This window comes from Podarcis cretensis (genome assembly GCF_951804945.1).
Source record: "Podarcis cretensis genome assembly, chromosome: 11".
Classification (NCBI taxonomy): domain Eukaryota; kingdom Metazoa; phylum Chordata; class Lepidosauria; order Squamata; family Lacertidae; genus Podarcis; species Podarcis cretensis.
The window spans coordinates 16407221-16426585 of record NC_137180.1 but is presented as its reverse complement, the minus strand read 5'-3'; the positions used below and the strand labels follow the sequence as shown (position 1 = coordinate 16426585).

The following is a 19365-nucleotide window of genomic DNA, read 5'->3' as shown; positions in this document are numbered from 1 at the left end:
AGCTCTTCTCCAGCCACAAGCATGTGTGTCCTATGAAGAATAGGAAGGATTCCGGAGGGTGGGGAGAGTGCTCGCCAACTGATAATTATTGAGGATAAAAGAGGCACAGCAGTCTGAACTTTTATTGAACAAGGTTGGTTGTTAAGCGAAGACCTGTGCAGGTGTTTCACACAATTAGAATTGTGTGAGGAGAGAGCAGAGTATGCTAGCTACCCAGGTGCCCCACCACCTTCTATGCATTGGAGGGCAAATGCCTGCAGTGAGGTGCCTGCTGTGCTAGCTGAGGCTTCTGGCATGATTTAGATCTCTCAATTATGCACCTGCAACATGTGGAGAGTGCTGGCATTGGGGTTATGATGCATAGGATGGCTAATGTGTTCTTGCTCTCTCCCTGATCACATGAGGAGGAGAATGCCTTCATAGGAGTGAGTTCTGAGAGTATCAAAGAGACAAACAGGTGCCAACATTTTTGTTCATTGAAAGCCTCCATTATGGCTGGCTTTGGGCTGTTATGTTGGGCTCCCCATTGATTTTGGTGGGAGCATTTTAATAGATGCCACTTTTGTTGTTGGCGTGTGAAGTTTGCATAATTTGGGCTAGGACTACTACTGACTGAGAATAGGATCCCGATCAATTCCCCTGCCATGTCCCTTCATCCCTCTTCTTCTCTTTGCACTAGCACAATAGTCTTAAACCTTTTCAGAGCCAGGTCCCACTTTCAACCCAAACACTCATTTGGTGACCCATTTCTTAACCTTCTATACATGGTGGCAGTGCTCCTGTTGCGATCCAACTTGGATGAAGCTGTGACCCACTAGTGGGCCCTGACCCACTAGTTAAAGACCAGTGCCCTAGCAGACTCCTGACAGTGCAAGGTTCAAGCCAGTCATTGCTTCTCCTCTGTCCAGTGGCATGCATCTTTCCACTGATATAGCATTGTGCTCTGTTGGAATAAGGGTTTTATGAGCAATCCTATCCTGCCTGGTGGCTTTCAGATAGGACATTCAGTTACAACTGCCTTCACCAACTAGGTGCCCTCCAGATGTTTTGACTGCAACTCCCATCAGTTCCAGTCATCACAAACTCTAGGCCCCTCTGTCTGGCCCTCAGGACTCTCTCCAAGCCATGCTTCCTCCTCAGCCACACCCTTTTCCCCCTAGCCATGTTGGTCTGCCGTAGTCGAAACAAAATACAAAAATTCCTTCCAGTACACAAAAGCTCATACCAATAACAAACTTAGTTGGTCTCTAAGGTGCTACTGGAAGGAATTTTTTTCTTTCTTTTCCCCTGGTCACATCTAGACTTCATTGCTTGATAGAGTGGAATGTGTCCTTGGTTGGCTGGATAGAGGATAGCAAGAGCTATGAGAGCAGCCTGCTTTACAAAGGCTTTATCAGTGACTGCTCCCAGACTTTGGCACTCTCTCTGTAGGGAAGCTAGACAGACTCCCTCCTAGCTGTCCTTCCACAGGTAGGTGAAGAATTTCTTGTTCCAACAGGCTTTTTGGAATTGGACTGCTTTTCATTAAAGGGAGGATCCCACACAGTTTTTACTGTAATGATCTGTACGTTTTAAACAGATTTTATATGTGCATATAATTTAAATTCTATCACTGTTTAATTGTGTTTTAATGTTTGTTTGTTTTCTATACTTTTGGTGTTTCTTGCCAGGGTGTAAACAAATATAATAATAAAAAAGTTTACATGTGTTGTTTTGCCCTTTTTTGCCTCTAGCAAAACAATAACAGTTTTCCCTCAAGGGCCAAGGCACTACTCTAGCCTTGTATCCAGTCTAGCCGACCTTGCTGAGCATAGCTAAGAAACTTAGCAATTTTGATAAAACCAGACTGAGTTTGCATATTATGTGAGCTGAAATGCTCGTAGAAAATGATCTGAAATCCTGTGTCCCACTAAACTTAAGATTTATTTGGGGAAGTTGGCTTTGGGAAAGTTGTTCAGATGATGATGTGGTCTTTGGTCTGAAAAAAGTTCCCCACCCTGGAATAGACTTACTGGGTTGTATTCATCATAACACTAAGGAAATTGCTCCACCCGCTGATGGAACAACCTCTCCCGCCTCCTTTATGAGTAGATTTGTGGAGGGTGCAGGGAGAAGAGTCCCATTGTGAGAGTGGGCATCATTGTGCTGGTTTCCACTTGTTCAGTGATTTAGTTGCATATGACCCACTGAAATCAATGAGCAAGTATACTGTATTAAGTTTCATAGATCCACTCTGTGTATTACTTAGGTCAATAGCACCCTATATTCTGGTGACACTCATGGGGAAGCTTACATTTGGCTCCATCAGGAGCAGGACCTTTTTTGTAACAGCACTTATGCGCTGTGTTTTCTTCTGGAAGAGTCCATACAGCTTCCACCATGCTCTTTATGAAGATGCGTGCGAAACCCTTGCTTTTTTAGGTAGCAGCCGAGAATTGTTGATGAACACTGCTATGCCCCATTAACTTAGTACAGTCGTACCTTGGATCCCGAACGCCTTGGCTCCCGAACAAATTGGCTCCTGAATGATCGAAACCCGGAAGTGGCTTCCACGGCTTCCGGTTGTCTGCAGGAGCTTCCTGCAGACAACTAGAAGTCGTGCTTTGATTTCTGAACATCTTGAAAGTCGAACGGATTCTGTTTGACTTCCAAGATACGACTATCAATGTTTTGTTATGTCATCACTTCTGTTTAATTGTTGACTGGGCTCATGTATTTCATTATTTTATGGTTGATTTTTGTTGTGTGTTTTTTTTGAGAAACAGTTGTAGAGAAGTATTAAAAAATAAAATAAATACTGGTTGAGTGCAAATAAATCTAGTTAAGTTTAGTGGGACACAGGATTTCAGGTAATTTTCTACGAGCATTTCAGCTCACATAATATGCAAACTCAGTCTGGTTTTATCAAAATTCTTAGCTGTGCTCAGCAAGGTCAGCTAGATTGGATACAAGGCTAGAGTAGTGCCTTGAGGGAAAACTGTTATTGTTCAGCAACTTGGGATGGTTAATGACAAGTCTGGAGAAGTGAAAGTGCTCTGCTTTCGCACTGGATAAGCCACTTTGTTTTGTTTAAAAGAAATGTGTCCATTGACTGAGCTCTATATTTAATGCAAGACTGAAACTGAAAGCTGGCTTCACTCTTCATTTTTCCTTGTAAATACCCCTGAATGCCCAGTAACACAATTCAGGAAAAGAGCACACTTAATTAGCTATGTCTGATCTTCCTGATGTGCATGCACTATGGGATGCAACTGCTGTAACTGGATTTAGGAAAATAGTAAACTGAGTCGCCAGCATATATGTTCTCTTATGCTGCTGAATAACTTGTTTACATCTTTCAGGCTCAAGTTAGGAATGTCAGTTGATTGGCTATGCTGTAAACCTTTTTATCTGAGTATGCAACATACCATGGACCATATTTTCTCATGGTGCAGATTATAACAATCTGTACTCTTCAGCATGTGTTCTAGATTGCCAGTGGAAATTAATAGTTGATTCCATGTTTTTATTACATCCTAAATAGTATTACTTTGTATACTTTAATAAAATTATGACCTGTATTAAAACAATTTGGCTAACAATATTTCATTATTGGATAATTTTGTAAAACTGGCAAGTTTGGCTTTTAATTTCATCTTGAGCATAGTGGTTTACGTCTGTATTTGCCCATCACGTCCAAAATGAGCAGCTGCTAGTTATTCCCGGTTCTGTATAATATGACTAATTTGTCTCAAGCTTGTTCCCACCAAAGAAGCTTCTACATCATGTGACAGGAACTAATTTTGGTGTTATTTGCTTCAACACAGTAAATAAAAGAGAGAACATGGATACTCTTCTTTGTAGGGTGGAAATGGTAGTACTGTAGAACACAGAGTAAAACCAACAATCGTAGCTCATTACAATTTTCTGTGCCTGTTTCTATAGTTCTACAGTTGGATCAGGGTCCTTTTTTTGTTGAGCAACAGCTGTTGTAAATAGCATGGGGTGACCCCACATTCTCAGGTTAGGGGAGAGAAAGGAAGACCTCTATCCATTTTATTCACTTCATGCTTAATTTTGTAAACCTCTGTCGTGTCCTCTCTTGCTGATATTGTACACAATAGTCTGCATCTTATTAACATTTACAATGTTCAGGTTTTCTAATAGTGGAATGCAGTTTAAGTACCTGCCTTAGCTATTGTTCCTGTTCAATAATGTGATGCACTATTAGTGGCTGACAATTAGCCTTATTCCAGTGGTTTTACCACTTCATCATTTATCTCCTTCGGCTTTTCTTATATCATTGAAACATGAATTGTTTGTAAGTCCCCTTATCTGAAAGGCAGAATATAAGCTTTTCTTTGGCAAACTGTATAGTATGTTAGGCATTTTGCTGAAGTCTGTAGGTTGTCTGGGTGAGCTTCTTTGCAGTTGTTTCTATATGGTGTCACATAAAGCCATAAGGCTGTGAAAAGTCAGTTTGTAATATTTATTATTTGTTTGATTTTATATGAATTGAGAGTTGCTGTTACACAGCAGACTCTTGATTTCCTTGCAGAAATCAAGCTGGGGTAATTCAGTCAGTAGAGCAGGAGACTCTTAAACTCAGGGTCATGGGTTTGAGCCCCATGTTGGGCAAAAGATTCCTGCATTGCAGAGGCTTGGGCTAGATGACCCTCATGGTGCCTTCTAACTCTATGATATTCTATTTTTTCGTTTGTTTTTGTTTTGGAGCTACTTGTTCTCTCTCTCCTTGAGAAAATGTTATTTTAGCTTTTCAAGCAAAACTAAGACCCTCTCAACCTTTTTGGAGTAATTTGGACCATTCTTGTTTCAAAAGGATATGATTGCAGGGGTGGTCAACCTTTTTATACCTTTGTTGTTGTTGTTTAGTCGTTTAGTCGTGTCCGACTCTTCGTGACCCCATGGACCAGAGAACGCCAGGCACTCCTATCCTCCACTGCACCCCGCAGCTTGGTCAGACTCATGCTGGTAACCTTGAAAACACTATCCAACCATCTCATCCTCTGTCGCCCCCTTCTCCTTGTGCCCTCCATCTTTCCCAACATCAGGGTCTTCTCCAGGGAGTCTTCTCTTCTCATGAGGTGGCCAAAGTACTGGAGCCTCAGCTTCACAATCTGTCCTTCCAGTGAGCACTCAGGGCTGATTTCCTTCAGAATGGAGAGGTTTGATCTTCTTGCAGTCCATGGGACTCTCAAGAGTCTCCTCCAGCACCATAATTCAAAAGCATCAATTCTTCAGCGATTAGCCTTCTTTATGGTCCAGCTCTCACTTCCATACATCACTACTGGGAAAACCATAGCTTTAACTATACGGACCTTTGTTGGCAAGGTGATGTCTCTACTTCTCAAGATGCTGTCTAGGCCTGTCATTGCCCTTCTCCCAAGAAGCAGGCGTCTTTTAATTTCGTGGCTACCGCCCACTAATGCATCTTTATACCTACCGCCCACTAATGCATCTTTCTTCATGGTAAACTTTCCTTACTTCCCACCAGTGCTCGATGGAAGGAGGATTCAGCTTGTGCCATAGAACCCTCTACCGCCCACCTAGAATCCTGAAACGCCCACTACTGGGCGGTAGGGACTAGGTTAAGAACCCCTGGCCTACAGCATCAGACAGCGTCTACTTCATAAATCAATTTAAGCATTTCTTAAATGGACATTTAACAGAGCTCGCTCAGTCAGTGATCTCCAGTCAGAGAAAGTGGGTGTAACCTTTAATTATTTCCTGGTACCTCTCAAGAAGCAAAACCCACTTGTGCTGTATTGAGCCTCTTTTTCACAGTGTTACATGGTTGTTGTTTTTTTAACGGATATAAATCTGTATGTATACAAACGTATACACTATTAATATTTAACTTTTTCAAACTTAGGAGCTACTTTTAACTAAACTCTGGAACTTAAAACCTGCTTTTCAATTTTTAAACTTTCAAGTCAGTGTTTCTGACTTTCAGACGGGGGTCAACAACATTTCTGGGGCAGAAGGCACTTTACAAACTGGAGAAACTGTTTTGAGCACCACATGCACACACCACACCTTTTAAACACTCCTTTCTGTTTGCCTGTTAAAAGTGCAGGTGGCCTTCCTTCCTTGACAACTGTAGGCTGGGTTACAATCTGCTGCTTGAAGAACAGTGGTCAATCCTGTAGATACATAGGAAGCTTAGTCCCGTAGAAATATAGGAAGCTTCCTTACACTGAGTTAGACCAATGCTTCCAGCTAGCACAGTATTTTCTACACTGACTGACAATAGCTTTCCGGGATTCACACAGGGAACTCTCCCAGACCTACCTGGAGATATTAATGTTTGAATTTGGAACTATCTGCATGTAAAACAGACACCGTTCTTCTTAGCTATATCCTTTCCTTTGTACTTAATATTCCTAGTAACCAGAACCGACTTTCCCATAGGGCTTAGTGGTGTGTTGCGCCAGGGTGCTGGCCTCTCAGGGGCCCCCCAGTGAGTGGGGGACGTTTCCCTTTCCCTGCATGCCGACCTGCGCCCCACCAACTGTATGGCTGGCAGGCATGCAGCTTCCTTCCCAAGCCTCTGTGGGGATTGCTCTCCTGCAGCAGCATGGGGGAGAGTTGCGCCCCCCCCCCATGTCTGGCAGTGCACAGCTTCGCCCCCCCCATTGTATGTGTTAATTTGGGGGTGCTGGGCAGATATTTGCACCACAGCGCTGCGTCTGCTAAGGATGACCCTGCTAGTAACAGACACATATATTTTTGGAAAGTTGAGATACCATAAGCGTTTAAGACCACCTGAATCATAATACATAATCAAAGGGTGAAGAAGTCAGCTGTAGTTCTGAAATTCTTGTTTCTTCCACTCGATTGTATAATGCTTGTACACAGCATGTTGCTTCCTTAACACTTGAAATTTTGGGTCTCAGGTACAAAAACACAAGCCTTTTTATTTTGAGTCATTATAATCATGTTAGAAACTCCCTGAATTTATCAGAACCGTTTTTATCACAGTTCTCCAGAGCTGCATTAATCTCCTAAACTGATTAACTATGAAAGGAGTACAACAGTATTAATTATGAAACACAGAAGTAGGTGGTCTGTTGGAAAGCATGCTTTCCATTTTAAGCCTGGAGTAACAATCATAGTAACACAACGCTGCTCATGTGACAGCTAGACAAAGAAGCCATTATGCATGGCTAGCTGGAGATGCAGCCTGCTCAAACCTATATTCAGGCAAAACTTGGCAGATCCAACCTTAGAAAGTCTACTTTGTTAACACTCTTCCTTCTTCCAGGCAGTTCTTCCAGAACTCCTGGGTTTCTTTTCCTTGAGTTGACAAAAAAATGGGAGACTTACAGTATCCTTGTAATATTTGCTTTATGCAATATATGACATACAAATAAAGACAATTGAGATTTAGAATCAAGCAGAGCTCTAAAAGCTAGCAGATTTTCAGAGAGCAACTTGTGTGGCCACCCCCAATGTTGCATCCTTTGTTCCAGCTAATTCCAGCTAGAAGCTTTTAGCTTTCTCTCATCTTCTGCCTCTGTCTCAGTTTCAAACTCCAAAGTTAATTATTTCTTGCAAACTGTTTTAAGACTACCATAGATAGTCATTAAGAAATATTAATGTTCTTTTGTCAGTACTCAGATCAACAGTGATCAAGGCAGCTAAACTCATAACAATATTATGGGATCAGTCACAGATTAAACCAAAGAAGTCCAGATTTGCTTTAATTATCCTGCTCATAGTGAGATAACAGGTGCAGGTCATATGCAGTAAGTTAGCCAATGAGTTACATTTTGATGTTCCATGTTCCATTTTTACCCTTTAATTTGATACTGTCTTCATTGGCTGGCAGTCTCATAGATCAGGCAATGAAGGGATTATCAAATGAAAGGTTAAATTGGAAGCTGTAACATTAAAATGTAAGGCATTATTGAACTTTTGCTTTGCTCCAGTTTAGCCTTCCCCAACCTGTTGGCTTCCAGATGTTATTCCTGATCATTCCATCATTCCTGATCATTGGCCATGCAGGCTGGGGCTAGGAATATAAGAAAGCAATGTCTGTTTTACTTCCTTTATGTTCAGCACATGCATCATTTTTTTCCATTCCACTGCAATTCAGCTTCTGAGAAAAACTGTGTTATTCGTCTTGCTGTCTGTTGTGGTGGAATTTTATGTGCTTAATTACAGTTAATCATGCTACCTGACCCTGGTCCACCGCATTACAAATGGGGGTGGATCATCATTTATGTATTGTTTTGTGGACTGAAAGCGACAGCAGTGAATACCGATAGTATTTGTTCCAGAAGTAAAAAATAAAAATCAACAAACACTGGCAATTTCCACTCCTGTTTCTGTTTCCTTTGGAATTATCCAACATCCCTAGCTGCAGTTGATGGGAACTGCCCTCAAAACATACCATGTTGAAGATAGCTGCTCTTTTTTTATCCCAGTAATGAATCTCAGGGTAGTGCTATTTAACTTATCCTGCCATTTCTAGCATTTGTATTTTTGACTGTGTGTAAAACAGGCGTTATATGTGTCCTTGCATTCATGCAGTACAGTATATATTGAATCACCACCTAACAATGATTCCAAAATATAATTGGCTGGCCCATCTACGGGCATATATATTTGAAAGCAAGCTTTCATATGCATATCCCTAGCTCATTTATGTGCATTTGATATTTGAACCTGAAAAGCATGCAGTGAAGGCTACTATGTGATGATATCATAGCAATAACACAAGAAGTGGAGAGAAAAATTCATTCATCCTGGATCCCCTGGAAAGATGACCAGCACCGTCTTCAGTGATGATCTAACTAGGGTCACATATAGGCAGCAGTTTACTGTTGTGCACATATACTGTTGGATTGGAGCCATTGAGTCCTTCCTTGCTTGTTGATTCTGACTTCTAGCCTCTCTCATGATTCCTGGCTCCTGGCTCACCTCACACTGTTGTCCTCAGTCCAGTTCTGACAGACACCATAGAAGACAGAATCAATACTCAAAATGATAGTCTGGAACTCTGAACTGAAACCAGGAAGATGAAACACTCTGGAGATGAATGCCATGCCTTGCATTTAGGAACAAATAAATGAAAAGCCCTACTATAGGATGAAGGACACTGAGCTTGTGGCAGTGCACACAATCTAGGTGACTTAGTGGAATACAAGCTGAACATGAGCCAGTGGTGTAGTGCAGCTGTTAGAAAAGCTATTGCAATATTTGTCTGTATCAACAGAAACACAATGTCTAAATTACAGGAAGTAACAGTCCCCCCCCCTTTTTTTTGCATACATATGAAATACTTTATCAAGTTCTGGGTGCCACATTTTTGGAAGAATCTGGATAAACCAGAGCATGTCCAAAGAGTGGTCTGGTAACCCATGAAAAAAAAAGGCTTGTAGAAGAGTTGAAAAAGCTGGGTATGTTTTGCCTGCAGAAGAGAAGATTAAGAAGTGAGAGTCTTAAAATATCTGAGTGGTTTGTGGACATTTTGTACTTCATTCAATTAGCCTCCATTCTCTTTCATTCACTTTCCAATAGGTCTTTGCTGAATTTTCAGAGGAAAGAATGTGGTTCCACAAGTTGTGGAAAAAGGAGGTCCAGTCTATAGTTCCTCATTTAAATCTTTGGCAGTTCAAAAGAGAAAAGATCTCAATCTTTAAACCCCACCATCCCATCTAGTCATAGAACTACTGTAGACTAGTTATGTTTTAATACTTGAATCAAATCTGATCCTATACATTTGCAGAAATGTTTTCTTTTATTTAGTGTCACAATATCCAAGATGTAGTCAGAAATATTATTCTACTTTGTTCATAAGTTTTCATCTGGGGATTTGTTGTTTAGCTTTCTGGCATGGGAGAAGATAGGTTGAAAAACTTTGCTAAGCCTCAGCAACTTGATAGCTTAAATCAGAAGCCTTTCTGGGCTTGCTTGCAGGATTTGAATGAACTAGCAGCTCAGATTTAGCGAAGTTATCTTAATTAACCCTGACTTACACTACATTAATTGAATAATTGATGTTATAACTCACAAGGGTGTTTGCAGTGGTAAAAGGAAAACAAAAGCAGTTTCTTTGTCATTGCCAGTGGAATTGTGTTAAATAATTTATCTTGTTTATTCAGTTAGCTGTCACTAATCTATTAAAAAAACTTTATTTATTTATATACATTTGGAAAAAGGTGTCAACAAAATTTGCTTCCAGGAGGATCATATAATCCACTGAGAAATCTGAAACTGTGTTTTGCTGTTTAGTTGTGTTACAATTTATAAGAGAGGGTGATAGCCAGGTAAGGCATATTCAGAGTAGATCAATTGAAATCAATTTATATCAATTAAACTACTCAGTTATTTGGTGATATCAAACTAAGAGTAGTTTCATTTAAAGATTCTACTTTTTATATCATGAGCATTATTAAGAACAGAAATATGAGTTCTTACTGTTATAATCACTACTTCCTATATTATACAGACAACACATAATTTATCACACTCTCCTAGATTTACCATTTTGGCTAACCTCACTTTTACTTATAATGACTGTAAAATATGATTAAAGTAATGCATGTTGAAATATGCAAATTTCCCAAAAAGCCTTACAATTTGGAGCTACTAACACACTTGAATCAAGTCAGTGCAAGTCTCTAATGATTCCTGAGAATTGCCATCGATGATTTCTAACTAGGGAAGCAATCATGGTAAAACATGTTCAGTAAATTTGTGATCATTGTCAGTGGTAAAGGAAAAAATCGAGGAGAATGTTGACACACCACCAGGCCTGAACCCAGAAACGGAGCCTGTCTAGGCTATCTGCTTCAGACATTCTTTCCATTGACTAGATCCAGCCTCCTAGGAAAAGTGATCACTGTGACAACACAGCTGAATGGGTTAGAGTTGTTAGATGAATAAAGGCTTCACAAGTGTAGGGCTGAGCTAGACAGCCTGTTTCTATTCTGTAAAAGGCAACTTTGAAGAGAAAGAGCTTTATTTAACCATTTTATTTTTTAAAAAAACACACCCTTGTTTCTGAGTCATTCAGACATGGCGGGTGGGGTGAGTAAAAGGCATTGTGTTCTATTAGAGAAGTACTTTGAAAGTGATGCCTGGGAGCTTTTCATGAACTATTGTTAAAGGGTGTTCTTGGGCTGCAGAGCATCATTAATGACTTTAGTGGATTTTAATTATTGAATTTTTTTCTGCAGATAAGTCACCTTCATTAAAATAATCACTTTTTAAAAAATGACAGTCACATAAAACTGGCTTTTTAATGTTTGTAAGATAGTATGGGAGAGCTGAGCAATTATTTTTGAAAATTACTCAATATAGTTGTTTTCTAGTTTCACCATTGCTCTATTTTTATAGAACAGTACTTAATAGTTTTGGGTGGAATCCAGTGTTCTGCAAGCAGATTTCTGCTCAGGAGACAGGCTTTCATCTTCTCCCTCCTGCAGCCTTTGTGTGGCTGTAAAATCTGTTCCAGAGGGTCCCCCAGCCCTCTGGAGCAAATTTTGAAGGCCCACAGGGGGTGCAGTGGGGAGAATAGAAAGATGCATGTGTGGAATTACATTCTGCATGGGCAGCAATAGATAAACCCACGCCATTTAGACATGTAATGGCTATTATAGGAGCATAAAATCCAGCCATATTTATATTTATGGCGTATAGTTGCAGAGATTGTTGGTGCATACAGATAAAACAAAGCAGTTGGCACAGTTTTTCTTCCCATAGAGCGAGACTGGAGTATTCCCACTTTCCCACTGCATTTACTTCCTAGGAAGTATGTTAGGGATTCCTGTCCAAAGCAGAATAATGAAAATACAGCATAACATATTAATAGTGCAATCCTTTGCGTGTTGTCTCAGAATTAAGATGCATTCGGTTCAATGAAACTAACTTTCAGATAAGTAGGACTACAGTCTATGAAAGATTCCTTAACATTTACACACATTTACACACTCAAATGTGAGTGTCGCCATGCTGCAGTTTGCTTGGTCACAGAAAACTATTGACTGATGGAAGCTTCCGGGTTAGCGCGATCGGATTAATGGCGGATTCCCTCCGAGCTCCGGAGGGAATCGGCTCTGCTGAGGACGGGTCTTACCGCGCCGGCGACGCGGGGACCCTTAGAAACCGCAGGCGCGGAAGCCTGCGGACTTGGTGACTCGGCGGGCACCTTTAAGCGCCTTCCCCGACCCACGAAGAGCCTTTTTAAAGGCTACGGAGAGGGTACGGGGAGCGGCGTGGTGCTGTGAGTAGACCGCTACTTCAGTGGAGCGTAGCCGCGAGCCATGGCCGGAGAGCGCTGACTTTTTTCCCAAAATTCGGACTGGAAAATAAACAACCCGTGAGTAGATTGGAATCTGGACTTTAAAATTTATACCTTTGAATTCGGTACAATCGGGGGACGTGCTAAAGGGAAGTCCGCACCCCCCCCCACCTACAAACGATCTAAAGCAAGGATTGGAGAACTAAGGTGGAGAGTATTGTTTTTGGTGTCAGATAAAAGATACTTCAATGAATTTGACAGAAGAAGTCTTTGTGCTGGAGAGAAAGTGAGGAATTTTGGAAGCTTTTGTGTAAACCCCCCCCCCCCGAACCTGGGAGTGTCCTGTGCGTAAGCCGGAGGAAAAAGAATAAGGAGTTTGACAGCTGTCAAAGGAGCTGTCAAACGGGCGGTTAAAGTTAAGAACTTTGTTACTTAATAACTCTCTGAATTAAAAGTGTTGCATTTGAACTGAGGTGGTTGGAAACAACGTAGCTATAAACAATAAGTAACGGACTATTGGAAAAGGACTATCAAGTAATTGGAATCCCCCTAGGGGGAACTAGAGACATTACAATGGCTGCAGAGGGAAAATTACTGGCAGAGATAGAAAAAATTTTTTTCTCGTGGGAATCCTGCAAGAGCAGAGTACGGCTATGAACAAAGAACTTATGACCTTGAATTCTAAAACAAACAACTCTGCTGAATGCATAAAGGATTTGACTAATAAGAAATCTGCAGCTGAACCAGAAGAGACATTTTTGGAACAGGTGGAGAGGAAAGAAGGAGCGGAAAAGGAAAATACCAATCAGAAGCCTATATTGTCAGGAAATAAAGAAGAAGATCTTCGGATTACAAATCTGCGAAAGATGAGAAAGATGAAGGCGGAAGTCCCTGGAGTACCTGGAATACTGGAATTTAAAAGAATAAAGAAATATGATTGGGACTTCCTCTTTGAGTATGGGAGAGCAGCTGACCTTTTGCAGCACCTGCTTTTAAGTATTTTGGATGGAAGAAAACTTGGTGTGACTGCGACTGAACTCCTTCGAGACCTGAGGACCAACAAAAAGGGTTACCAACAAAATCGGCGGAGAGAGACTGACAGAGACTTGAAGGCCTCGGATGTGAGGAATCCGGGCTAGGAACTGTTTCTGTGGACATAAGGGATGGAAACCGGGGTAGGGAGGGAGGGGAGAACAGAATTTTAAAATTTTATGATTTTTGTATTTGGCCATTATGACATATAATTAATTAAAATATAAAGGGAGAAATTCGTTGGAGAGAAATTAGGTCGACCTTAGAAAAAAGATTTAATGTTTATAAGAGAATTGGATAAGTTAAATGTGGATAAGTAAAAAGAGTTAAGTTTTAAAAATAATAATAATATGTTAAAGATGAGAGATAAGAACTTGCAGAATTAATTATTGGAATTGGGATGTATGAAGAGGGGGTGGGGGGAAGTCAAGGAAAGAGGGTAAAGAAAGTAAGAGTATGAAATTATATATGTTTTGTTTTTGTTTTTGTTGTGTGTGTGTGTATAAAATGTGAAAACCTAATAAAAATTTTATAAAAAAAAGAAAAAAAGAAAACTATTGACTGATGACAACCTTCAGAGAGCTGCCAGGCCTTCGCAGTAGCATTGGAGGGCAGTGCTGGTGGCAGGAAGCCCAGGCAATCTGCAGAGGAACAGTCACAACAGTCCTCTGCAATTGTTCTGCTGCCACCACTGTCCACTTTATGGATGCCACCAATTGATCCTTCACTCCCAAGTAGGACTCCATGGTTGCCTGGGCAACCTGCTGCCACCTCTTTCCTCTACTTGGGAGGAAGTCTATAGCGGGTTCCTCCATAGACCACCTGGACTGCCCCTACCTCACTCGTGAGAGAAGGTCTAAAGGGAGGGGGGTTCCTCTCCGTGGCTCATCTGGGCAGCTGCCAACTTCTTCCTTTTAACAGGAGGATGTCTAAAGGGCAAATTGCTTAATTGGCTCCCTCTCATAGATACTTTGGTATTCTAGATTAGACTATGATAAGGATATGAACTCCACTCATTGAACTGTTACTGCAGTACATACATACGCAGAAAACCGTGAGAAAAAATAACTGTGTTGAAGCACATCATGAATGATATGCCAATCTCTTATGACGAATGTCTGCTACTCCAATGTTGTAATCAAACATGGTAGCCATAGGTGACAAATGAGTAAGCTGGTGGAGGAGGGACAGAGTACTCTATTCTACTATGCAGCTAGCATAGAAACCAAGCTTGCCACCGGAGAAGGGACACACACTTTCCCCATTTTCAGCATAAAAATGCATCGGGTTGTCTCAAAAAGGATGGAGCTCTTTGTTTCTCTATCAGTTCCCAGCAGGCTAGCAATACTTTGGTGGGCTAATTTGAAAGGTGTACCAAATGGAAGAAATGTGTGTTCACTAAGTTCATAGTATGGAGGCGTGCTTCACCTATTTAACAAAGATATTCTTTTAAAATATGAACCTCAGCATTTGAATTTTCCTTTAAACTCAAAGCACATTTTCACAGCTGTATGTCATAAATTTGCACATCTCTCCTGTCATACACATCTCCTTCTCACAGTGCTGAAATAAAAAAGCTTCCAAGGCCCAGTACACACTAGCAAAGCTTTGACAAATGCAAAAAAAGTAATCTTGCTAGCCAGATTGGTACTTTACTTGTTTAAGCTTTAGTAGTTTTAAGGGACAATTCATTGATGACAGAGGCCTGTGTGTAAATTGAAGATACCATTGAAAGGTACATTTGGAAGGTAGTACTTCTCAAAACATTTTTTCTCCCACATAACATTACATTTATCTTGAACTTTCCTATGCATTATTTATATTCAGCCTGAGAGTACACAGGATTAATCACAGATTTTGGACTGTTTTCAATTGTACTTAAAAGAGACCTTTCTCTGTGTGCAAGATACGGAAACCCCTCTGAAGAGAGTGTCAGATGACAGAATTTACCAGTGTCACAGGAGTTTGGTGTATAAATTCACTGTTTAGCCTACTTTTATAATAGAGCTTTATTGCTACTTTAATCCACACCACATGCAGATGACCTGAGCAAACCCCACGGAAAGACAGAAGTCTTGTTGTGTGTATGTGAAACAGTTGCTCAAAATCTGATGCACCAGCTGTGGCTCGACTAGTTTGGAAGTCAAGGGAAACTTGATCTCTTAATCTTTTTTTTTCTTCACCAGACAGATATTGTAAATAACAACTGTTTCCTAACTGTATTCTGTCAGTTAGGCAGAATACAAGGTTTGAATACAAGGCTTTAAAGAATCATGCTCAATGTGGTCAAAAAGTTATATAGGAAAAGGGCATTAAGAGAAAAGAAATTTATCCCCCCACCCCAGCAATATTTTTGTCTGGGTTTATTTGTCTTGTTCTGTAGCAGCGGCTGAATATTATGAATGCAGTCCAAAATACAGTGGTATCTTGGTTCTCAAACTTAATCCATTCCAGAAGTCTGTTCCAAAACCAAAGCGTTCCAAAACCAAGGCACACTTTCCCATAGAAAGTAATGCAAAATGGATTAATCTGTTTCAAACTCTTGAAAACAACCCCTAAAACAGCAATTTAACATGAACTTTACTGAATAATGAGACCATTGATCCATAAACTGAAGCAATAATCAATGTACTGTACTATAAAATAAATGACAGTATTGTAGATGATTAAAATTAAAATTATTTTTTTTTCTTACTTGCACTGATGATAGTCATTGTTTGGATGGGGGGCTTTTATCCATTTCCACAGTCACACAATCAGTCAATCAGTCAGTAGCTGAACTGGGTTCCACCCAGTCACAAAAACAAATTAACCGAAAAAGCCTCAAAATCAAAAATGAAAAATAAATAGCAAAAACAAAAGTGCCGAACTTAATCCATTCTGGAAGTCTGTTTGACTTCCGAAATGTTCAAAAACCAAGGCACAGCTTCTGATTGCTGCAGGTGCCCCGGAAGCAATAGCCGACAGCCGCATCGGATGTTCGGCTTCAGAAAAACACTTCCGGGTTTTGGGTGTTTGAGAACCAAGGTGTTTGAGAACCAAGGTACCACTGTATTAAGTGTGCTTGTGCTCCAGTTGAAATCAATGCAACATTGCCGGGTGATTATATTCTCAAATCCCACAGATGTATCTGGCTCCTACCCTATATATATTTTAACTTTAATGTACTTTGATGTAATAGGGACCATTAATGATGGTTTCTGAAGGTAGTAAATTAGGGTAATCGGCAACAAAAAGCTACCCAGCAATCAGTGTCTTTTAAGTCTTTCATGACAGAATCCATGCATAATATCTGGTTAGCTTTCAATGACTAACAGTATATAATGTAAAAGAAACCATTAATACCAGTTGGGATGTAAAGTCTGCTCATGTAGTATGTAAGCCTTTTTTTGGCACAGAGTTTGACACACACACACACACACACACACACACACACAATTCACACCCTCTCTCTCCAGTCAATCACTGTAAAGTGCTTCATAACACATGTTGCAATTAAGCTGTAGAACTTTCTCCCCCCCCCCTTTTCTCTTAATTTTTACTATAGAGAATAACTTTAACAAAGTGCCTCATTAAGTCCATAGCCGCAGATTTTATTTTAGGAGAAATGGAATTGAAATAGCTGTAAAACTTGGATTATTGAATGCAGTATAACTCCTAGGTGCTTCCTTAGACAATGGTACCAATGACAATCCATTTTTGTAATGACAGATAAGCACCCTTTATCAGTACTATCCAGTTTCAAAAGGGGGTGCAGTCAGATTTAAATAATTCAATAAGTACTCTATAAGGAACATGGTTAAAGGACTGAAATCTTTTTTTTGCTTATGTTAATAAAAATACACTCATCATTCATTTCCCTTCAAATTACTGCTCACAGCAAGGAATTAGCTTCCAAATTCACTTTCAGAAGGTTTCAGATAACCTGAAACCAGAGCCAATTTACATATTTTAATAGGATGATTTATCTTGAAAAAAATATTAATTACAACAAAAAGTCTTTGATTGTTAGGGTTTCTAAGGCAATGCCTTTGTTGGATCCTTTTAATGATGAAGCAGGCTGTCTCTAAAGCAGATTCTGTTCACATTAAAGGAAATGAATGTGAGAGTTTAATGACATGGGGCATCTTTTTTCTTTTTTTTAAGTAGCATTAAGAAAAGTTAGATTGATATGAATAACAATTGAGAACTTTGATATCAAATTGGTATGAAATTATCAAAGTGTTTTCTGTGCATAATGTATAGGTTTGTTTACCACTATTAAATTAGTGTATATAGCATTATTTTCTATTTCAAATGCCAAATATCAGATGCTTTTTAAAAAGTAATTTCATTCATTCACTGGTTCCTCATTGTGCCCTAGAGTTCCAGTCATGTAAGTTGCCTTCTTGCAAATATCCAAGGGTATGTACAGCAGGGCAGAGCATGCTGCAGTGATGACATATCCTCATTCTGTATACTTCTATTGTATTTGTAGGCTCTGGATCATGAAATGTGTCCGGTGGGCCACTTTTTTCCATGGCTTTCTGTAGTAGATCATGCAAGAAAAAAATGGTCTGGCTATGCCCTTTGAGAATATGTGCAGTCTATTTTGAATTTTTAAAAATAAAAGCACAAGGTATGCTATCTCTGAGGAGGATGAACTCTGTTCTGTTAAAAGAACTGTTTGGGAAAATCCCTAGGTCAAAGCTTTCCAAACATTGTGTGTGACACATTAGTCAGTGTGTTGTGTGAATGCTCCCCACGCTCCTCCCAAAGCTGGAAAAGGGTTAGTTTAACTCCCAGTTTGCTAGTAAAACTAAATTACTGTGTCGTGAAATGATGCAAGTTTAAAAAGTGTGTCACCAACATAAAAGATTTGGAAAGCTCTATCCTAGGTGAATTCATCAACTAATTTTAATGTGAAACTGTTGTAAAACATAATCCAAATAAATATTCTGAAAAGCTTAAACTTTTATATTGATAGGTTTGTTTTGTTTCTGCAAGCAGTAATTAACTTATAGCTTTTTCATAAAATGTTTATTGCAGGTCTCTAATGTTATGTATATCCTAAATTTCCTAAAGTTGCTAATACTTTTAACATAACTTCTTTTGGAATGCCTAGAAACAGAAGGACTAGTCTTTGCTTCTTTTCTGATATAGTACTTGTTTTTGTTTATGTGCACCACAGTTTTCTATTATTTGTGGCCAGCATTTTTTTAAAAAACAAAATGCTATTGCATTTATAAAGAATATTACTCTACGGCTCTTCAAGTATACTGTTATTTTAAAAATATTTTTTGAGCTCTCTTTTCTATATATTCATAGATACGTTAGCTTGCATTTTTTTCAAAATACAGTTTTGACATTTGATGCCTTAGCCTTCATTCTATGCCCTTAAAATACTCTTCATTATATTAACATTAGCAAATGCTTAAGGTATATTTTCCTTTATTTGAGATCGTCAGTGAAGACCTAATGCTGGTTATGGCAGCCCTCCATACCAAATGAGTTAACAATTTGCCTTGCAAATTTATATTCTACTTTATGTGCCATGAGCCAGATTATAAGGTATGTGACAGAATGCAAAAATATATACATGTGTGAAAATGATTTCCTAGTGCACTGCTCCTACTGCATTTAATGCCTGTTATCTATTAACACTGCAAGCAGAATCGATAAAAGCAATCAAGTTTATTCATAGCCACAAGTTAGCATGAGACTAATCACTGCTGACAAGATTGGGTCAGATACAAGTTTTGATAAGGTCAGCATTGGTTGCTTTAATTAATGTTTATGTCTGTCAACAAAAGATAACATTTTTGTTTTTATGTCCAAAGTCCCACATTGCTGCCTTGTGTTCGTTGTTTATTGTCTAAGAATACATTATGAGCAGAGATTGTGTGCTGCAAAAGCCATACTGAGGTTTTAATACCTGTGGGACCAGAATGTATGAAAGAGTTAGCAATAATCATTGGACTGGTCCTGTCCTATGGACGCTGAGCATTTAGTGACCTCACTGCCTACTGCTGCAAGTTCTGAACCAGTCTGTAGTACATTTGCACATGCTTAGAGCTCCTGCCATGGGGTTGAGAATGCTGTTT

The 19365-nt window shown here is 39.6% G+C and overlaps 1 protein-coding gene across 2 annotated transcripts in view; it reads left to right on the top strand.

Moving 5' to 3' along the window:
- The window catches only part of MEGF10 (multiple EGF like domains 10), a 118949-nt gene that overhangs the window by 5126 nt on the left and 94458 nt on the right, over positions 1 to 19365 (top strand). Inside the window, exon 1 of one of the 2 annotated variants that reach the window (XM_079995343.1) lies at positions 18794 to 18832. The exons of the other annotated variant lie outside the window; for it this stretch is intronic. Coding sequence (XP_079851469.1) covers positions 18809 to 18832 — 24 coding nt within the window. The 5' untranslated portion in view covers positions 18794 to 18808. Of the gene's footprint in view, positions 1 to 18793; positions 18833 to 19365 lie in introns of those variants that run through there. 2 annotated transcript variants of the gene reach the window in all.